We start from the raw sequence: 22641 nt of genomic DNA on the forward strand, positions 1-22641 counted from the left end.
CAAAATTTTTTTTTAAAAAATATTTATTAAAAAAAACAACAAAAAACTAAATAGACACCAACTCGAAATCGCATACTAACATAGGTTATATAAAGAATAACAAACATATTTATGATTTATATATATATATATATATATATATATATATATATATATATATATATATATATATACACACTTATTTCTTATTCTTATATATATATATATATATATATATATATATATATATATATATATATATATACACACACTTATTTCTTATTCTTATATATATATATATATATATATATATATATATATTAGTATGCGATTTCGAGTTGGTGTCTATTTAGTTGTTTGTTATTTTATATATATATATATATATATATATATATATATATATATATATATATATATATATATATATATATATGTAGGCTATAACAATGCTATAGTTACTGCAGCCGTATATAAACAACAGTACATAAGATGATAAATCTCACACTGTTCTGTTTAAATAAAGGTTTTAATATTACGATGATATCGTATGAAATATGTAGCTACAGTTTTCAAACGACGCATGACGCGTGTTATTACGCAATCAAACAAAGACCCTGCAAACTTGTGTGCTAAACCTCTGCTTCTTCTTTCATCATCTTTTATGATGCGAAAAAAAATTAAAAAAAAAAAAAAATTCCTCAACAAACTCGCACCAAACCTGTCAAAAAATGAAACAACACACTTCCGTGTTAAACATCACGCCGAGACGGAGGGTAACCATGGCAACCCGTTATACTATTTGGATGTTTAGTGCGTGCGGCTTTTCAGAAGCCTCAGAAGAAGAAGAAGAAGAAGAAGAAGAGGGGGAAAAAGGTGAAGCTTTAATACAGGCGGCTCTCGGACCGGGAGAGGATTAAAAAACCTGCCAGCCAGCCCCTCAATTTCTCTCCACTTCCTGCAGTCAGCAACTCCATCCATCCCAAAAGAAAAAACAGGAGGAGGAGGAGGAGGAGGGGGTGAGGGCGTGGGGGGTGCTGGGGGGTTGAAGTGAAGGAAGAATTTCACTAACAGTCCTAAATAACGCAGTGCAGCAGGCTGAACTGAGCGCGCGCCCGGACCTCAGCGACTTTACACAACTTTGTGAGGCGGATTTGAGACGCGGATCTTATGGGAGAGAGCTCCACAAGGCGCCTGCTCACGCCCGAGGGACGTCCGAAAGCGCGCTCACGTCTGTTTCCCCCGCATTTCTTTCATGTATTGGAAAAATGAGATTTTGGCCCCTCTGTCAGAGGGAAATCGATTTTTCTCCGAAGGAATTAACTCGAAACAGGTACGTAGACTCGGCATGCAGGGTTTAAACCCAGTGTCACGGAGTGCAGGAAAAGTGCACGACTGGGGCTTGTTGTTTTCTTCCCCAACGCCAGCCGCGCGCTCAGGGGCTTAGTCCTGCACCTCGAGTCGCGTCTTCACTCGGCTGAGATTAAAACTAAACTTTCAACCTTATAAAAGTGCTGTGAGGAAGAACATCAGCCCCTATATAGGCTACACCATGAAGAGTCCTGACTCGTCCTCTTCACACGTCTGCAGAGAGAGAGAGAGATTAGATTTTAATTACCGCAATTAAAAAAATCTAATTTGCAATTCTTTTGGTGGTTTTCCTCTTCCTCTTCCTCCTCTTCTTCCTCTCTGATTGACAGCTGAAATTGACACTCCTGGACCCTCAGCATTTCAAGCCATTTGTAATTGCAGGTAGTTTGTTATTATAGTTTTTTTCCCCTTCTCTCTCTCTCTCTCTCTCTCTCTCTCTCTCTCTCTCACTCTCTCTCTCTCACTCACTCTCTCTCTCTCACTCTCTTTCTTTCTTTCTCAGCGTCGAAACACGCGATTATCCAAAGAGGTAATGGGTTAAGTGTTGTTTGAAGGCGGGGGGGGTGGGGGTGGAGGGGGGGGGTTGGTGTCCAGTTTGAATATAGCTCCATTAAAAAAAATAGGGAGGGGGGGATTTGTAGACGCGCGTTTATGTCGGTGTTTTTATTGTTTTTAAGCGCATATATAGGGCGAATAGAGAGACACAGTATGTGTGCGCGCGTGTGTGTAAGAGAGAGAGAGAGAGAGAGAGAGAGAGAGAGAGAGAGAGAGAGAGAGATGCCGCAAGTTGACGTCGCCTCGCCGTTGAATTGTGTCTTTGTAGGTGATTCGTGCACACGCACACACGCGCGCTCGCACGCACACACACACACACACACACACGCACGCACGCACACGCACACGCGCGGTATACCGGGAGCGTCACGCCGCGTGGACACCCGACACCGACACGCCGACACGCCGACATGGTAAGCGGCTTCTTATCGACTTCACACACATTTAAAAAAAAAAAAAAAAATGTCTAGGAAACTAACTCAGTGCTGATGGAGGCTGTAGTGAAATACTAAACCCGGGTTTATTCTCTTTTTATTTTCCTCTGTGAGATTACTCAGTCCTAGTTTACTCAGTCTCAAGTGTAGATGCTTCTCCAAAATCTCACCGCGGCTTCAAAGGAGAAACTGACTGGAAGTTTCGAGTCGCTTTTAATGTTACTGAACTTTCTCAAGTCGCTTCAGCGAAAGGATCCTTTCAGCTTTAAACAGTCAGACGAAATGAATTGGAAAATGTGTTTGTTATTAAACTGAATCTTTGTCGCGTTTGTGACATTAATTTATGTTTCTGCTAGTGACATAAACTCTACTTTTGCTTGTCTCTGGTCTTTTACCATCAAGTGGACATGTTTTAGCTTCAAAGTAAATGATTTCTAAAGTTTTCCAGGTTAAATATATAAACATAGTCTCTCTCTCTCTCTCTCTCTCTCTCTCTCTCTCTCTCTCTCTCTCTCTCTCTATATATATATATATATATATATATATATATATATATATATATATATATATATATATATATATATATATATATATTTTATAGTAAAGCCACAAAACCATCAGAATGCAATACTCTTGATAGTAAGACGAGCGACAGGGAAGAGTATCCTACAGCTCGACACCTTATTTCTTTACCGATGAATAAACTTTTAAATATCTAAATGATCATGCTATTTGCTTTTCAGAGTTATAAACAACTCACCGATCACCAAAAATATTCAATTATAGACTAGGATTATGCACTTGTAAAATGCCTATGATAATACATAATAGATATATAATAACATGGATACTTAATACGTGATATATCCACGCATATATACATATATAAATATAAACATAAATGATAGTTTGCAGCACCTCTACAACAAAATGATCTTAGACGCTAAATTTAAAATAGATAGATAAATAAATAAATGTAAAAAAACAGACACACAATCTGTTTTTACACCACGCTAAAGCGCTGCTGCACTCCACTTCCATTTTGCGCACGTGCCGCTCGGTATGCTGGCGTAGCTGCACACAGCATTATTTATTCGTAATTATTTATAGATCGGTTATTTGTGCACGTTTTGTACTTTTTACATTCACACACAAGCGCGCGCACGCACGCACACACACGCACACGCACACGCACACACACACACACACACACACACACACACACACAGGGTCCTATCTTGTCGCGTGGCTTTAGAAGTGTGTTGAATTTATCTCTCTTTTACTTATTTATTTATTTTTTGTTTTCTTTCTTTCTTTGTATCTTTGATTAATCCGGGTTGGTCACACTCAGACCGAAATCTTTGACATGCGAGTCTTGCTCAAAAAGACAACACAGTATCCATTCAGAGACCGGACATAACGAACATAAATAACAAACATAAATAACAAACATAAATAACTCATACATAAGACATCTCGTCCATCCTGAGCTAGCTTATTAAAAAAATATATAATAATCACAATAATAATATTCATAATAATACAGATTCCCGTGCAATAGTTTAGGTATGTGCTGCTTGCTTTGAAAAAGAAAAACTCTCTCTCTCTCTCTCTCTCTCTCTCTCTCTCTCTCTCTCACACACACACTCACACACACACACACACTTTCTCTCTCTCTCTCTCTCTCTCTCTCTCTCTCTCTCTCTCTCTCTCTCTCTCTCTGTGCTTGTGTTCTTTTCTAACGAGCTGAAACCTTGATTTAAAAATCGTATTGCATGTTCTGAACTTCTCTCTCTCTCTCTCTCTCTCTCTCTCTCTCTCTCTCTCTCTCTCTCTCGGGCTCGTTTCCACTACTCTGACGTCACTAAACGCGAATTCTGAGCCCGTCGTCTCTCTACACTACATATAGACCGCGAGTTTGATCAGTTTTGTGCTTTGAGCCAAATGATGCATGCAGTGTAAGACCTTGCAAAAACAAAAACAAAATCTTGCAGGGAGACAGAAAAATACCGGGACGAACTGATGAACCTTTTCATTTTCACTTCTTCAGTCTCTCGCAGCGCATTAAAGAGTAAATCCGCTCATGTATATCTATATATCTATATATATATATTCATGTGACATTTTAAACACTGGACTAACTCATTGAGTGTTTACTCTAAAGTGTGTGCGGTGTGACAGGCTGAGTGTGATTACATGTTAGTGATAGAGCTGTGGATGAATATGAATGACAGCATAAAGCCTAACTGTACTGCTCTCTCTCTCTCTCTCTCTCTCTCTCTCTCTCTCTCTCTCGCGCGCGCGCGCGCGCGCTCTCTCGGCTACTTTGGGTTTGTATTGTATTATTATTATTAATAAATATATAAAACCTTGATAAATCTCCGCTTGTGCAGTGTTATTGCGCGTTATAGCTGAAATGTCGCTGTGTCTGTAATATGAAGTGAACCTGCACAGGACCGGAGATATTTATATCCAAACATACAGCGTCATATTTAGTGAATAAAAAGGCAAAAAATAATTTCTGAAAGTTATTTAATTCAGCTTCACGTGGTGATGTAGGCCTTTAGGCAAGTCAGATGGGTGTTGCTTTGTATGTTGTTTGGTTTGCTGAAGAAATATCTGTGTGTGTTTCCTCTCTAACCCCGGGCCGGTACAGTCCCACTCCGACGGCGAGTCTCAGAGGTCGGTGATGGAGAAAGAGGAGCCGCGCTGCTCCCCCAGTCCTCCGTCCACGCCGTCCATCTGCTCGCCCACATCCAGCGCCTCCGCCTCGTCCGTCCCCTCCACCGGCAAGAACGTGTGCGCGAGCTGCGGCCTCGAGATCCTGGACAGGTACCTGCTCAAGGTAGGACAGTCACGGCGCGTACAGGACGTCGGCTCTGTGTACGTTTTTTTTTTTGTGTGTGTGTGTGTGTGTGTGTGTGTTTGTTTTAAACCCTGCACGATGTTTACCGTGCCCGGGATGTTCAGGATGTGCACGCGCAATGTGTGATGTAGCATTTTGGTTTTTATAGGAATTGAACCTGTGCATGCATGAGGTGTGCTGCGATCACTGTGGTCACGCATCAGCAATCGCTATAGCACGTTAACTGTGCGGATGCACGTGAGCAGAGTTGCATATTGTTATGGGAATAAAGTTGAGCATGCGCCGTGTCCTACTGTGCACGCGGTGTGGTACTATCACGCATAAGGCACGGGGTTTCTTTGGGTTTTGTTTTTTTTTGTGTGTGTGTGTTTTTTTTTTTTGTTTTGTTTTTGGAAAGCAGGATTAGTCTCACATAAGAATATTATAAGAATATTGCGCGTGCATGATTATGAGGCAGCAATCTAACCAAAGAAAGAAAGAAAAAAAAATGCGATCCGTAGAAAAACGTGTAGAAGGGAAATGGGATTAGCATGCAAGTGTGTGTGTGAGTGTGTTATGATTATAATTATGCGGCATCAATTTAATTAACCAAAAAGCGATTTAAATGTGATATAACCACTCGCAGTGTAGGTGCACGCGACAGAGCGTGTCATTGTTTTTTGGACAAAAACGTCTCATAAAGCAAAAAAAGAAGAAGAAAAAAAAAAGAGCGTTAAGCATGTATATGTTGTGCTATTGTTGTGATTATTAATATGGAGCAGTAATAATAATATAATCGCACGAAAATAGGAGGGAAATCAATATAAGGAAGCTATAGTGTAGATGCACGTCACATAGCGTGTCTTTATTTACTCAAAATGTTTATTTAGAGCAAAAAAAAAATGTGAGGAAAAAAAATGAGCATGCATAGGCTAAAGTGTGCTCTGATTAGGCTATGCGTTAGCAATAGGCTATAACAGAGCAGTTGCGCGTGCATATATGGTGCTATGGTTAGAATTACGGAGCAGCGATCTAATAAATTACAAACGTGCTCTCGTGCACTCGTAAAAAAAATAATAATAAATAAATAAACAAGAGTTAAGCATGCATGCGGTGTGTTCTGATCTTGCATCAGAGATATAACACACTGTGTGTACAGATGCACGTGAGGCAAGTTCTTACTGTGGAGAGCAGAATTACTGAGTTGTAGGAATACAGCTGCGCGTGCATGTCTAGTGTTATGACTGGCTGTAATTATGATTACGGTGCAGCAGTCTAAATCATTTTTAAAATGTAAATGAAAATGTCTTTTTGCTGTTGTGGTTGTTGTTGTTGTTATATAGAATTAAAAAATAAAAAGCTCAGCGTGCACGTGGGGTGTTACAGAACCCATCTGATGACGCGAGAGAGCAGCGCGTGCAGCAGAAGCGACTTCTGTTTCTGTTTAACAAACCATTTGTTCTCATAAACTTGTTAGTGACAAATCAGGCGGCGTCGTTATTATTATGCGCGCGCTTCCCTGGTTTTGGATTGATTCCTTTTTATTTAAAAACAAACGTCAGGATTTTTTCCCCCTTTCTTTAAAAAAAAATGTTATTTTAATATATTATTATTATTATTATTATTATTATTATTATTATTATTATTATTATTATTTGAATCGTAGTTTGTCGTGGCACGAGCCGTGTCTATAATTTGATCCGTTTCTGAGAAATCTACAGAGAGCGAAGTCGGAAGAACAAAAACGACTTTGTGACGTTTTCAGATTCGCCAAAAAAAAAAGAAAAGAAAAGAAAAAGCCTTAAAGTCTTAATTGGAAAAAAAAAATACATGACACAAAAAAAAAAATGCAATTTGTAATTTAACCTGAAGAATCTAAACCGTACAGTTATACAAGCAGGCTAATATCAGCATAATATTTTACACATTTTTATCACTTTAATTGCTCCATAAAAAAAAAAATTAAAATAATAATTGCTGCATGGCATGTAGGTAGAATTCTTTTTATTTCTGGGCAAACTTTCCCTAAACACAACTCCAAAAGTTCGAATTTAAAGCACGGCTGTAATGTTTATATAATAATACACGATGAGGCTTATATGTAAATAAAATCATTCAGTGTCTAAATTAGTTATTGAAATAAATCCTTTCATGTTTACTTTATTTGTATCTTCTTCACAGTTCAGTATTATTAGAAGACGAGTTTGTGTTGAACTTCATTTATTTATGTCACAGATTGTCCCCCCCCCCCCCCCCGCGTTAAAATAAAACCAAAAGAAGTTTCCAGAAATTCTATTTCACAAGACGAGATAATATAAGATAAAAACGAGATAAACTGAGAGTGTTAATCCCTCGTGGGGAAATGAAAGCGATAATGAGCATGCAGCGTGTGCAGTGATGACAGGGACGAGTGTGAGAGTGACATGAATACCATAAGATAATGTTCTGACAAAAGTTGTGAATGATACCTGTGTAGTGCAACGAATATTAGAAAATGTGCTGAGTGTAACATATCGGGGAATTGTGTCCATGTGCAACAAAATAAATAAAAAACAAACAAACAAAGTCACTTAAGCGTCACATATAGCCTATTGAAGGACAGTAATATGAGCAAAAAGACGAGTGCAATAAACCGGATTATTGTGCACAAGTGTAAATGTAGCTTCAGAAGTACAGTGTCTCGAGCTGGCTGTAGTGCACAGTGTTAATATAGCCTGTTTATCGCGTGAACGCAAACGCACGCGCTTAAAATGCGGCTCAAATGTCACAACAACAATAATCATTAATGCATTACAACCTACACAAGCTAAAGAGATAAGTGTATTATTATTATTATTATTATTATTATTATTATTATTATTATTATTATTATTATTATTGGCAGGTGAACAATCTGATGTGGCACGTGCGCTGCCTGGAGTGCTCAGTGTGCAGGACGTCACTGCGCCAACACAGCAGCTGCTACATCAAAAACAAGGAGATCTTCTGCAAAATGGATTATTTCAGGTAGGGTAAGTTTTTTTCCCCATGCACTTCATCCCGGAAGTAGTCTGCTTTTCCTTCTTTTTTTTTAAAAAAAAAAAAAAAAAAAAAAAAAGAAAAGAAAAAAAAAGAAAAAGAAAAGGAGGCTGCAGTTTTCCAGCAAGCTCTAAAGCACGAGTTCTCAACCTGCTTGCGGTCCTTTAAACTGTTCAAAAGAAAACAGCACAGGTTTATTTTCTGAACAGAACATAACCACGAGGCTCAATATCCTCACCCCTGAAAGCTTAGAGTAACACCCTGGAGGTTTATTGGGGCTGTAGAGCTTCTTACTGATCCCACTGCACGAGGTCATCTACAGGTCCATGTTGGCATCGTGTACAGGAGAAATTCAAGTCCAAGTGTGCAGAGAAACAAACGAATAATCAGGCAACACAAATAAATAGGATCACTTTGATATGTAGCGGTGCGTCGTGACAAAAATATAAATAAATAAACAAACAAACCACAGAGTGCACTTTGAGAAACTAATCTACTAAATGATTTTTACACGGCATATCATTTTTGTTTAATCGCGTATGGTTGATCGCAAGCTGAATATTAATATTCATTCTAACATTAAGAAGGTAAAGGGAAAATAAGGATGTGTGTTACATTTAGTAAAAAATAACAACAACAACAAAAAAAAAAAACAAATCAAGCGTAACTTGTTTTCCCCCCCCCCTTCTGTTTCTGTTTATTTATATGCTTCTTAATCCGAAAGTGGAATATTTCTGTGCTTCCTCGTTTAATTTCTACACATGCAGGATGACATGAAGGGTGCTAAAAGGGTACTGAACAGTACCTTGTCCCTTGCTCCTTATCACCCTCTGTTGCTCCTGTATCTTACACGTGGAAAGATGCATGCAGTGTGCATTTAAAGGACTCGAACACTCGGTCATTTTTAAAGGTGTGTTTATGTTTTCCCGTTAGTTAGTTAGTTAATTAATTAATTAAACGGCCATGACATGGTACAGTGACAGGTAAGCTGTACCGTCTCAGTGCTTATGACGCAGGAAGCCCTGAGACTGCACCTTTAAAGAACAAACAAACAAAGACATTTGAGCGCTTTACGAAATGTCGTGCGAGTCCATCATTTCTGCTTTCTCTTTTGATGTTATATTTCTCTAGCCTTCTGAACGACAGTAACGAGGTGAGGTCCTCTTTAGTGCCAGTTTGTCTGCTAGGAGTTCCCTTGCATTACAGCTGAGTGTGAGATGAAGAAGAAGATGAACATTTCCCGCGCGTGATGTTATTACAGTCGTGCCGTATTTTTTTTTTTTCCCCCCCTATTTTTTTGCTTCCCTATAATAATGATATTTTCTCGTGCGGTGGGGAGTTGGTGTGAGGAGGAACCGTGACATTGAGACGATCCACCGAACAGTAATCATTTGACCGCACGACACTGTGTAATCTAGCAGTGCGCGCGCGGTCCACACCGGCGGTGTACTCGTGATGTAATGGCGGCGGCGCGCGGGGGGTGTTTTTGATCCGCACGCGGGTCTCGGAGTGCGGAGTGAATATACGAGATACGAGCTGCTGGGAGATGGTGTTCAGGATGTGAGGGGATGTGAGGGGTGTGTGAGATGCGGTGATTGCAGAGCGTGCAGGATGTTGGCCTGCCTTCCCCGCTCGTTCCCGGGCCGGGTGAAGTGACTGGCCCCTTTAAAGCTGATACGGTGTTTTTAGGAGAACATTTGTTTTCTGTGTTAGGGCCAATAATCTGAAGTGATGCTTCACATGATAGGCTGTGAATGCCGCTGGCTCTTCACGGGCCGTGTTGGGGCTGGGCACACACACACACACACACACACACACACACACACACACACACATCTGTGCAGCAGTTTTGTTGGAGAAAGGCAGAAGTGCTGGGTGTAGAGCGTTAGTTTTCATAGGGAATGTTTTGTGTGTGTGTGTGCCAGATTTGTGTCACGTGTGTGTGTGTGTGTGCGCGCGCGCGTGTGTGTTTCCTCTCCATTCTGAATGCAATCAGACTGGAGATAGATCAGATTCAAATCAGCATGCAGAGATATCAGCGTGTCTCGGTCTAAACTGACAAATCATCCAGGATTGAAATACGAATTATTTTTTTTTTCTTATTTGGACCTTCGCCGTGTGATTTGTTGATAGATCTCACCGCCACTGTCTCGTTTTCACGCCACATGTTTACGCGCGAGGCTGTATTACAATATAAAACATTTTACACACCACGCATTCATCTTTTCTTTTTCTTTTTCTTTAAAAAAAAAAAAAAAAAAAAAAAAAAAAATCTCAGTCGTGTCCTTAAGGCATAAGCAACCACTGGGACATGCAATTTTTTTTTTTTCCTAATTACCGAAATTAAAAATAAAAAAGTCTGGTTCCCACAGACACGTCAGCTGCCGGGTTTCAGCCCTTTATGTATGTATTAAGTTGCTCTTTTTTTTTCTTTTTTTTTTAAATTACTATTATTTCTGTGGAGGCCCTTATATATCAAGGCATCATGGGAACATTACCGGAGGCCATGCAGTGATTGACTGTGTTAGAGATTCGTGCAGACAAGTAAAAAGCCGGCTGTAATGGTTTCAAGTTGTCAAGCAGTCAGGAGTAAGTGAGTGAAGCTCTCTGTGAAGATCGAACCTCTGAAACCTTCTCTCTGTTCTCCAGGCTGTTCTGTGATAGGAGATGGACTGGCGTTTATCCAAGACACTGTCAAAAAAACAACAACAAAAAAACAAAACAAAACAAAAAAAAAAACAACACTACATGATTTTACCCTGAGTGTCTGACATGCCAGGAGATTAAACAATACGGGAAATGCTTTAATTCAATTCGATTTTAAATCCCTTTCAGAAAAAAAAAAAGGTTCTAAAGCATATCTGTCCTTCTCACTTTTGTACCTGTTGTACCTTTAACACGTGTCCTTCACCTGGAGACATGATTCAGTGACCTTTAAAACGATTTAAGATGCATAATAGTCCAATATTTACTTTTGTTCCAAGTAAAGTTTTAAATATACTCTACATGCACCTTTCTAGATAATAGATTTACAAAGGTTAAAAAAAGAAAAAAGATAAGAGCACCTCCCGTGCCACAGGGAACGGTCCAGATTAGAACCCTATTTCCTGAGCTGATACCTGCTGAGATCATGACTGCAGTAGGCAGGGGGTGAAGCTGGTACTCTCAGCTTGTTGAGCTCAAACCTCACTTATTTCTGGTGAAAACTCTTTTTACGAATGTTACAGAGGTGTCGGTGTTTATATTTCTAAAGAGCAAGCTGTTAGAGATCTCTTGTGCTCGTCCAGGACGGCTGCCGTAAAAGTTCCCGAAACATCTGAATATTATTGAAAGAATGTTTCTGTTAGGCAGAGTTCATTTTAATAGAGAGCCCTAGCTGTTGATTCCTTTGTTCCTGGGGTTCTAGTCTTTCTATTCATTTTTGTGTCGGGTTCTAGAGTTTCTAATCCTTTGTGCATGGGGTTCTAGACGTTATATTCCTTTCTGCGTGGGGTTCTAGAGTTCCTATTCTTTTCTGTGTGGGGTTCTAGACTTTCTATTAATTTTTGTGTCGGGTTCTAGAGTTCCTATTCTTTTCTGTGTGGGGTTCTAGACTTTCTATTAATTTTTGTGTCGGGTTCTAGAGTTTCTATTCCTTTGTGTGTTTGGTTGTAGACTTTCTATTCATTTTTGTGTCGGGTTCTAGAGTTTCTAATCCTTTGTGCGTGGGGTTCTAGACGTTATATTCCTTTCTGCGTGGGGTTCTAGAGTTCCTATTCTTTTCTGTGTGGGGTTCTAGACGTTCTATTAATTTTTGTGTCGGGTTCTAGAGTTTCTATTCCTTTGTGCGTTTGGTTCTAGACTTTCTATTCATTTTTGTGCAGGGTTCTAGACTATCTATTATTTTTTGTGTAGGGTTCTAGAGTTTCTATTCCTTTGTGCGTGGGGTTGTTGATTTTTCTACAACTTCTATTGCTTTGTACACGTGATTACATTTTATATTTCGTTTGGGTGTGTGGTTCTAGATTTCCTTTGCACGTGTGATCATAAAGTTCCTCGAGTTTCTAGAACTACCTCGTACACGTGATTCTAGAATTTCTCTTCCTCTGTGTCTAGAATTCCTCTGTGCGTGCAATTCTAGAGTTTCTTTTCCTTTGTTCGTGGGGTTCGAGATTCTACAATGTTTTAAAATTCCTTTGTGCCTGGGGTTCTGTGCAGTTCCAGCATTTCTTTTCTTCTTAAGATTAAGGGCTTCTTGTGTGTAAAATCATAGCTGTGTAAAATCACTGTTATTCTAGAATTTCTATTCCTTTGTGTGTAGGGTTCTAGAATTCCTTGGTGCACGTGAGGACTTTTTTTTTTTTGCATGTCAAATTGAGGAACCTCTGTCGTGATAGGGTAGGGAACGGTTCTACAGTGTGAGAATCGTTTACACGTCCGTCATCTTGACTGACTGCGTGGATTGGAAACGGCGTGTGCGCTGTGCGGTGCTGCAGAATTCCTTTTCGAGCCGTTCCGTTCCCACACAGAACCCGAGAGACAGACAGACAGACAGACAGACAGACAGACAGACGAACCTCATCTGTTGTTAATCTCGAAGTGACTCTGAGCTACGGCAGGATGCAGCAGGCAGAATATTGTCCATAATAGCCTCATTGATTTGTCCAACTCCTTATTGATCCCTGGAGGTAAATGAACAGCTACTCTACAGATTGCAGACTCCGCAGCGTTCCACATTGCAGGTTTGGAGAGATAGAAGCTATAATCTGATTTTCTGTGGGGCGCAGCAGTGTGTTTTTTACTTGTCTGAGCCGAACGTCAGCGTCTGGAAGGAGACGGAGACGTGGACGTGTCGGCCTCTCATCTGCGCCGGACTGACAGCTGCTCTAATCGGGCGTAATTGCAGGAAATCAGAGTGGGTTTACTCTCAGCAGCAGGGGAGGCAGGACACAGCAGAGGCTGTACCTAAGGAGGGAAAAAAAACAACTAAACAGGCCAAGGAGCGTGAGCGGAGGGCCACACAGGAAGATGGAGACGGCTGCTAATCAGACAGGGAGAAGGGACGGCGGAATCTGAGACTCCTGTAGGAAAGACTCGGCTCAGCCCCTCACATCTTCTCTCTTCTCCTCTCCTCCATGAGTCTCAGTGCCTCTCAGGTTTCACCGTCCCTTCATGTCGAGTCCAATCCGATCTACACCTTGGCATTTTCACCGATAACTATCTTTATTGGAAGCACACAAAAGGATCGGATACTATCAGATAAAATTTTCCATTTTAGAGAATTTCTTTCTTATTCTACACGAGTGATGAAGTGATGAAATGTGAACAACACCTGCTGCCGTAGTATTAAATGTGGAGAAAGATTTTTTCCCCCATAAATATATATATATATATATATATGGAACATTTGTAGAATGTGTTAAGTAAATTTCAGGTGGCTCTGCGTCCCTGGTGCACCGCAGACTTTTGAGCACAGTCAAAACTCCCCCTTAAAGTAAACAGTTCTGTTTCTGGAAATTAGAGAACAGCACATCAGGATTAATCCTCCGGGCTTGTACTTCCTCAGGTTGGGGTTTTTCTGTTATTTTATCCCGGTATGTGAATTAGTTCAGATGCTCTCAGAAATACTCTGAAAATGTAAGAGTTTCCTGTTGCGAGTTATTTCTCTGAACGACAGACGCAAACCCAGAACACAACCGCAGTTATACCTGCTGCACAAAACACCGCTCTCACCGTTCAGTTTCAAAACCGTATTGCTGATTTTTGTTCCTGGAGTAGTGTGATGTTGATAGTGGTGGTGGTGTTGATAGTGGTGGGGGGGGCGGCGTTGATAGTGATGGTGGGGGTGGTGATAGTGGTGGTGGTGGTGATAGTGGTGGTGGTGGTGTTGATAGTGGTGATGGGGGTGGTGATAGTGGTGGGGGTGTTGATAGTGGTGGTGGTGATGGTGTTAATGATAGTGATGGTGGGGGTGGTGTTGATAGTGGTGGTGGTGATGATAGTGGTGGTGTTAATGATAGTGGTGGTGGGGGTGGTGTTGATAGTGGTGGTGGGGTTATTGATAGTGGTGGTGGTGGTGTTGATAGTGGTGGGGGTGTTGATAGTGGTGGTGGTGATGTTGAAAGTGGTGGTGGTGATGGTGTTAATGATAGTGATGGTGGGGGTGGTGTTGATAGTGGTGGTGGTGATGATAGTGGTGGTGTTAATGATAGTGGTGGTGGGGGTGGTGTTGATAGTGGTGGTGGGGTTATTGATAGTGGTGGTGGTGGTGTTGATAGTGGTGGGGGTGTTGATAGTGGTGGTGGTGATGTTGAAAGTGGTGGTGGTGATGGTGTTAATGATAGTGATGGTGGGGGTGGTGTTGATAGTGGTGGGGGTGATGATAGTGGTGGTGGGGGTATTGATAGTGGTGGTGGTGGTGTTGATAGTGGTGGTGGTGATGGTGTTAATGATAGTGATGGTGGAGGTGGTGTTGATAGTGGTGGTGGTGATGATAGTGGTGGTGGGGGTATTGATAGTGGTGGTGGTGGTGTTGATAGTGGTGGGGGTGTTGATAGTGGTGTTGATAGTGGTGGTGGTGGTGTTGATAGTGGTGGGGGTGTTGATAGTGGTGTTGATAGTGGTGGTGGGGGTATTGATAGTGGTGGTGGTGGTGGTGTTAATGATAGTGATGGTGGGGGTGGTGTTGATAGTGGTGGTGGGGGTGGTGTTGATAGTGGTGGTGGTGGTCATACTAGTGGTGGTGGGGTGTTGATGGTAGTGGGAGTGTTGATAGTGGTGGTGGGGGTCTTGCTAGTGGTGGTGGTGGTGGTGGTGTTGATAGTGGTGGGGGTGTTGATAGTGGTGGTGGTGGTAATAGTGGTGGTGGGGGTGGTGGGGGTGTTGATAGTGGTGGTGGTGTTGATAGTGGTGGTGGGGGTGGTGGGGGTGTTGATAGTGGTGGTGGTGTTGATAGTGGTGGTGGGGGTGGTGGGGGTGTTGATAGTGGTGGGGGTGTTGATAGTGGTGGTGGTGGTAATAGTGGTGGTGGGGGTGGTGGGGTTGTTGATAGTGGTGGTGGTGGTAATAGTGGTGGTGGGGGTGGTGGGGGTGTTGATAGTGGTGGTGGTGGTGGTGATAGTGGTGAGGAGGGTGTTGGTAATGGTGGTGGGAGTGTTGATAGTGGTGGTGGGGGTGATGTTGATAGTGCTGATGGTGGTGATAGTGGTGGTGGGGGTGATAGTGCTGGTGGTGGTGATAGAGGTGGTGGGGGTGATAGTGGTGGTGGGGGTGATAGTTGTGGGTGGGGGTGATAGTGGTGGGTGGGAGTGTTGATTGTGGTGGTGGGGGTAATAGAGGTGGTGGGGGTGATAGTGGTGGGAGTGTTGATAGTGGTGGGTGGGGGTGTTGATAGTGCTGGTGGTGGTGATACAGGTGGTGGGGGTGATAGTGGTGGGTGGGGGTGTTGATAGTGCTGGTGGTAGTGTCAAAATTCCATCAGGGTTCCAATTTTTTTCCAAACAGTCCTCTGAAATGCACCATTACGACGCTGTGTTGTTTGTGCGGTTCGGTTCTGTCAGAACACGGGTTTAGTAAAGTACACAAAATCCAACTGAATGGTTTTGACTCCTGCTCGATGATTTCAGACATTTTTTAACGGAAAAACAAGCAAAAAGACGAAGTTACATCAAACCTCATTCAGTGGCTCTGTGCTTGAGCTGAAGCGTTCGGCAAACTGTGTGGTGGAACAATGTTTTTCAGGAATATTCAGGATTCTTATTCGATTAGATTAAGCAAGACACCCACATTGGATTTTAATATTCTAGATTATATAATTCCCATTCCTTTGTGCATGGAATATTATCATTCCTTTGAGCATGGGAATCTGGAACGATATTGTGTTGGGGATTTTAGAATTTATTTGTGCATAGGTTTTCAGTTTTTGTTTTGCCACATATCTTCAGAATTGTTATCCAGTTAAGGAAAGACACTAAAATTCCTTTGTGCGTGCAATTCTAAAATGATTAGAATTCCTTTGAGCCTGGGCGGTCTAGGAAACTTTAGCGTCTTTGGTTGTAGAATTCTTTCTTTTCCGTTTCTAGATTTCGAAATTCTTTGTGGATGAGGCTCTAGAATTCATTTGTGCAATTCTAGAATTTCTATTCTGCCGAGCATGTAATTCTAGAGTTGCTTTGCGCGTGGGGTTCTAGAATCCCCATTCCAATGTTCTTGGGGTTCCAGAATTCCCATTCCTTCGATTATTAGGTTTTAGGAAAGAGATCAATTTCAACTCAAGCCACATTCACATGGGTTCGTGTTTACTGATTCTGTTTGTTTGTTTGTTTGTTTGTTTGTTACACTATTTTGTTTGTCTTATATTATTAGACCTTCAGAAGTCAAGGTGGATGAGTTGTGACCCATTTCTGAAATTTCTCACCATGGCAGGACCCACGGCGGTTCCGTTAGCGGTGGATGCTCAGTGTAATAACAGTGTAATCACGGCGGTCCTGAGGCTATAATCTGTCATTTCTACACATATGTGGGAAAGGTCGATGTTCCTCAGGGTTGTGTCTCGTTTCCACTTCACGTTGTCCTTAAAAAAGGACGTCTACATGCAAGCATCCAAATCAATCGTTAACTAGCGTATACTCGGTGTCTGTGTTTTCCAGTTGCCTAGCAACAGCGTTCTAATGACTTCAACCAGTTAAACAGAAGACGTATTGTGTGTTCGCATTCCGAAGTCTAAAGCACAAATTCACAGGTTCCATTTAAACGTATCACTTTTCCTGCTAATGTTATGTTTCTATTTATGGCCCAGAACTAAGTGTCGCTGCTCTGAAATCAGTGTTAAAGAGAAAAGCATCGCATGAATCATGCAGGGAAACTAGTTTATGGTGTTTTCGGGAACCTGGGTGCAGATCAAAAATGGGAAAAATCGTCTCGCCAGGAACGTTTCAGTCGAGAGTTGTTAGGCTATCTGCGAGCCTCTCTAGACTGCAATGATGTCATTTTCAGTGGACAAAAAACTCACCCCAACCACCCGCTCATCAGACCACCCCCCCACCACCACCGACTCCAAACCTGGGCCCCTCGGCCCCACGATCCGGCGTGCAAGCCTGGTGTCATCATTCTTGGGACGAAGGGAAAGGGGAACCGCAGCCAAATCAGTCATTTTGATATCCCACATTTCTCTGTGGTCGGAGGAGGTGGTGTACGACACGTTGTTTACACAAGCGCTCCATGTGCCAGAGGTGTGGTGGTGGATGGGTCCATGTGTGTGTGTGTGTGTGTGTGTGTGTGTGTGAGGGGGTCTAGGCTTTGGGGCTCCCATGCAAGCCGCCGCCATCTGCACAGCATTAGTCTCAGCCGCTGCGCCAAGCCGCACTGACCTTCTCCGCAGCAGAACCGCGTTGTTATGTGTTCGGTCCGGTTCCGTCAAAATAACACCTGATAACATGACTTCAGAGCTTCTGTGCTTATGGTCCTAGAGCTTTCTTCAAGTATAAGTGCACACTGGTACAAGTATACAAAGCAATCATTAAATGTTTATATAATAATAATAATAATAATAATAATAATAATAATAATAATAATAATAACATGTAAATCATTTCCAACACTAGCTATACAGGTATAGATAGGCTTATTTTAGGGCTGTAAAAAACATCAACGTCTGAAACATTCATCGGATGGCAATTTTGTAAATAAAGTCTCTGTAAGGTTTCTTTAAGATCGTATCATTATTTCAGGTCTTGAAATGACCGAATTTTCTGTCTTTAATTAAAAGGAAAAGAAAAAAAAAAAAAACAGGATAGGAAGACATTTCTCTTTCTTTAAATGCATATTGGGTGAGGGTGTAAATACTGCCGGGAAATAAAAATTTCATTTCAACACTGTAAAAAAAAAAGAAAAAAAAAAGAAAAATGTATTAAAGCTGGCAAACAGAGATCCTGGTTGCTCCACAACCTCCGTCAACACCGTGCACTTATTCATATTCATACACGAAGGTAAGGTTATACCGACACACCTCCAAAACCCTGTTCTTCATATAACACGACTGAAAAACAACATGAAGGACATTCAGAGCTGATACACGGAGCGAGCATGTAGATGAACTTGTTAATGAACGAGTGCTGAGCTCGCTCACACACACACACACACACACACACACACACACACACCGAGCTGCTGTATATCAAATTAAAGGTGCGGTTCGCAATTTCCAGCGCCGTCTGCTGTGTGACAGATGTATTACAGTTATCGCATGAACTTCATGAGCCGTAACTTTCTCTCTAATAATCCCCATGTCCTCCGCTAAAACGACAGCTGAGCTGTTACAAATGGGGGCGGGGCTTATTTCAGGGCTGTAAAAATGCAAACAGAAGCCAGAAACGTTTATTATATAGCAATATAGGTTTTTAAAAATGATACGATTATAATATATCTAGGAATCGCGTCAGGGTTCCTGTACGTTACTCTGCATGTCTGTTATTCTTCTGTGGATTTCCGCACCGTCGTTATTTGATGTTTTGTGAATTTGTACTACTGTTTGTCCTTTTTATTAGCAGTTATATCACTGTAGCACATCATTTAGTACATCGGCATTATCCTACAGTGTTTCCTAGATGCAGACTTCCCATCATGGTTTGTACTGTAGGTTCTTCGATATAAGAACGTGAGGTCAAATGACTAAGCGTGGAAATCAGGGCTGGGCGATATATCGATATAATCCAGATATTGTGAAAATGATTACGCGATACACTTTTCGGCGATATCGCTGGTACGGTGATGTCTTTTTTGAAACGTTTTTCAATCATAACAGATCGAATTGCACTGCACGGATGCCGCAGATTTGACGTAACGTAATTTTCTTTCAACAACGAAAGCTCCGAGTGTGATTTCCTCACACAGTCAGTGTCAGGATCTAATCAAGCTCTGGAAAGTCAGTACAGAACAGAAAAGCGTTTGCTCTCTTGTCGAGAGATCATGAGTTGGAATCAGGTGACGCACAAGCCAGTCGAACGGAGCGAAATTAGCCGTGCTCTCTGGGTAGGAGGGACTTTTGCCTGTCAGTCGTAGTGACACTAGCCGATCCTAGGCGTCTGTGAGTTCATGTATGCGGAAGAGGGCAGATAGCAGTTTTACAAGTGTGTTGCAACTCCGCGTGAAGCAGCAGTTAGGAACAAACGTGGTGTTTGGCTTCACGTCTGAGAGGAAGCACGTGTTAAGCTTCACCCTCGCCAGTTGGATGTAGAATAACGTCGGGCTGGCTGGTACACTTATGGTTGAGATACCTGTATAAAAAAACCCCCACACATTTGAGTTCAGGAAAGTCTAGTTTTCCCAGACTGCAATGATGCCGTAATCTACTGAGTGCTCGGTACTTTAATGAGTCGCAGCAGAGTATTGATGCGCCGGGCCTTGTCTCTCTCACAGTAGGTTTGGTACTAAGTGTGCCCGCTGTGGGCGCCAGATCTACGCCAGCGACTGGGTGAGGCGAGCTCGCGGTAACGCTTACCACCTGGCCTGCTTCGCCTGCTTCTCCTGCAAACGCCAGCTTTCCACCGGAGAGGAGTTCGGCCTGGTCGAGGAGAAGGTGCTGTGCAGGATCCACTACGACACCATGGTGGAGAACCTGAAGCGGGCTGCTGAGAGCGGTGTGTGTCTGGAGTACTCTATAGTCACTTTACTCCTGTGTGCTGTCTGTGTAGCTCCCTGTACCTGGCATGTACTGACAGCTTGCTGTTGTCTCCGCTCTCTCTCTCTCTCTCTCTCCCTCCCGCTCTCCGTCTCTCTCCGTACAGGAAGTGGCCTGACGCTGGAAGGAGCCGTGCCGTCGGAGCAGGACAGCCAGCCCAAACCGGCTAAACGCGCTCGCACGTCCTTCACCGCTGAGCAGCTGCAGGTACAAAACCCTGACTCTGACGACACGAGGACCTTTTATTGCTTAGCGAGTGAGTCGTGTTCGCTTTGGGTTTGTAATTGTTTCGCGACGCTTCGTGTGCAGGTGATGCAGGCTCAGTTCGCGCAGGATAACAACCCTGATGCGCAGACGCTGCAGAAGCTTGCGGACATGACGGGGCTGAGCAGACGAGTCATACAGGTGAGAGATGCTGAAATGAGATCTCTCTTACTCTCCCGTTTATTCTGTTTTGCTCGGAATGAGTCGTCTCATTCTTTAACGGATAAAACGTCGCGTATAAGAGGAATAAAACGCTCCGTTATAGGGAAATGGCACGGTGACAGTAAGTCCGCTTCATCACACGTCGCTGGTGTTGATTATTGTCCTTTAACAGCAGGTTATGGAGTGTTCTTATTAGTAGGAGGAGGAGCTGAGATAGCTGTAACTCCTGTCCTGTTTTTGTTTGCAGGTCTGGTTTCAGAACTGTCGAGCGAGACACAAAAAGCACACGCCGCAGCACGGCGGCCCTCCTCAGGCCCACCCGCAGGCACGCATGCCCCCGTCGCTGCCTGACGAGCTGCATTACTCGCCCTTCGGCAGCCCGGAGAGAGCGCGCATGGTGGCGCTGCGCGGCTACATCGACAGTGAGTGACGCAATCCTATAACACGGATAGAACCACAAGCACAGAATTTGTGCTTGTGTGTGAGTGTGTGTGTGTGTGTGTGTGTATTAATCCGCCGTTTTTTACGTCTGCAGGTCATCCGTTCTCGGTGCTGACTACACAGAGTCTCCCTCACCAGGCAATGTCTCTGCCGCAGCTGCCCCTCAGCCGCTAACGACCCCGCCACATTGACCCCGACCCCTCAACCCTGACCTCCCGCTCCTGACTTCCGTCCGTCCGCTCTTCAGAGGTCGCCTCCGGCTGAAGGACAGGGTCACCGTCCCCGCGTGCTCTTGACCTCCGACCTCGCCAGGAGAGAGGGGGGGGGGAGGCGGGGGGTGTTTCCTCCTGCCTTTCAGTGGACAGGATTTTCCTCACCTGCAGGCGAGTCTCACACACCCGTGAGCCGTTAGCGTCGGCCCGGGACCTCGTTAACGAGAACCGGGACCAGGATTTGGACCTCGAATGCACGCACTGAAGAGCGGTTTGAGTTTGACCGCTCGAAACATTCCCGGTTATTACTGCAGGATTAAAACGCGATAAAGACGTGAGACCCACGGAGCGAGACGTGGGACGTAGCGGGAAGGTTCCGTCTCTCGCTCCGAGAAAAAAAAAATTTTTTTTTGAGAAAAACAATAACAGAAATAAAATAAATAAATAAAACCGATCAGTGGTGATTTGTCGAGTATGGCGCTGGATCTGTGCGTTTGTTCCCGAGTGTTTACATGGATCTATAGCACAGCCTGCATGTGCCACCTCTCTCTCTCCCTCTCTCTCTCTCCCTCTCTCTGTGTCTGACTCCTTCGGATGGATTTATCAGCGAAAAGCCACTTTCATCGCCTGCGAACATCTGCGTCTCTGCTCCGTCAGGCGTACAACAACCCACGGAGCCCGATTACCGCCCGGAGACGGCGGCTGAGCCGAACGGCTTCACAAAACACACATCTCGTATCGCCGTCCTGACCGAGGACGGGCGATACGATGTGGAGGGGGAAAATATCTCAATACTTGAAGACGCTTTTCAGAGTAAACAAAGATGCACCATCGTATGTAGAGGTTGAAGTGAACTGCAGTGCCACAGGATGGAAAAACTAGTCGAATTATTTAAAAAATGGTATTAAATTGGTATAGAATAGCAATCTTACTTGTTACTGTAAGTAATACTGGAGTCAGTCAGTGTTATAAAAACTCACCATACTCACAATATCTAAGAAGAAGAAGAAGAAGAAGAAAAAAAAAACAACAACCCATACTTCCCTGATTGCAACATGCTTTGGCTTTTTTTTGTTGTTTATTTTTTTATGATCAAATTCTCAATGTTGTACCCAGAGAGCAGGAAGAGATGAACGGAAAACCGAGTACATGTAAAAAAAAAAAAAAAAAAAAAAAAAAAAAAAAAGACAAAAACACGTACACGTATTTTTTTTTATTTAAGTCGTGTCCTGACGTGAAATGGGAGCAGAATATGTGTGTGTGTGTGTGTGTGTGTGTGTGTTTCTCTGTTTCTTCGCTGATTTTGTGTCTGCCATGTTAGCTTGTGCCTCGGTTCCTGCGGTGTAAAACGCGAGCGCGCGGCTCGGCCCGGACTCTGACGTGGCGTGGGAATGATTTGGGGAAAGAAAAAAAAAAGAAAAAGAAAAAAAGAAAAGCTATCGCTGTCACTAAACTGTATATTTGTATTGCGGAGTACGCTTGTGTGTTCTGAGCTCGGTCGTGGGGGAGGATGAGGATGAGGATGAGGATGACGCCTCGACGTTCTTGTATTTATTGAAACTGATATTAGCCTGTAAAGCACTTTTTTTCCCCTTGTCCCGTTGTCTGTTTTGTAAAATTGAAATAAATAAAGTGGATGAATGACGTGGTCTTCGAGTGTTCCTTGAACGCGAGCGGTATCCGTACGGAGAGCAGAGACGGACGATC

The 22641-nt window shown here is 42.9% G+C and overlaps 1 protein-coding gene across 3 annotated transcripts; it reads left to right on the plus strand.

Annotated features, from left to right (window-relative positions):
• The first annotated feature begins 1022 nt into the window (after positions 1–1022).
• lhx6a (LIM homeobox 6a) lies at positions 1023–22583 on the plus strand. 3 transcript variants are annotated; one of them, XM_017489216.3, is made up of 8 exons: positions 1023–1309; positions 4993–5181; positions 8066–8187; positions 19597–19814; positions 19962–20062; positions 20165–20260; positions 20529–20703; positions 20817–22583. In XM_017489216.3, exons 1-8 carry the CDS (start codon positions 1232–1234, stop codon positions 20894–20896), a joined length of 1059 nt encoding a protein of 352 aa, XP_017344705.1. In that variant the 5' UTR covers positions 1023–1231; the 3' UTR covers positions 20897–22583. The 3 variants fall into 3 exon arrangements, with proteins under 3 accessions (XP_017344705.1, XP_017344704.1, XP_017344707.1); XM_017489215.3 differs by having other exon boundaries at positions 1024–1309; positions 19594–19814; XM_017489218.3 differs by lacking the exon at positions 1023–1309 and adding an exon at positions 1972–2315 and having other exon boundaries at positions 19594–19814.
• Positions 22584–22641: the final 58 nt, after the last annotated feature.

This window comes from Ictalurus punctatus, chromosome 16 (assembly GCF_001660625.3).
Source record: "Ictalurus punctatus breed USDA103 chromosome 16, Coco_2.0, whole genome shotgun sequence".
Taxonomy (NCBI): Eukaryota; Metazoa; Chordata; class Actinopteri; order Siluriformes; family Ictaluridae; genus Ictalurus; species Ictalurus punctatus.

Bases quoted from the DNA above. Each gene is read 5' to 3' on its own strand.
- lhx6a (XM_017489215.3), top strand. From the start codon at position 1,232: ATGTATTGGAAAAATGAGATTTTGGCCCCTCTGTCAGAGGGAAATCGA. The intron at 19,815-19,961 runs GTGTGTGTCTGG...CTCTCCGTACAG, and splicing joins GAAGCGGGCTGCTGAGAGCG to GAAGTGGCCTGACGCTGGAA. The intron at 20,261-20,528 runs GTGAGAGATGCT...TTTTGTTTGCAG, and splicing joins TGAGCAGACGAGTCATACAG to GTCTGGTTTCAGAACTGTCG.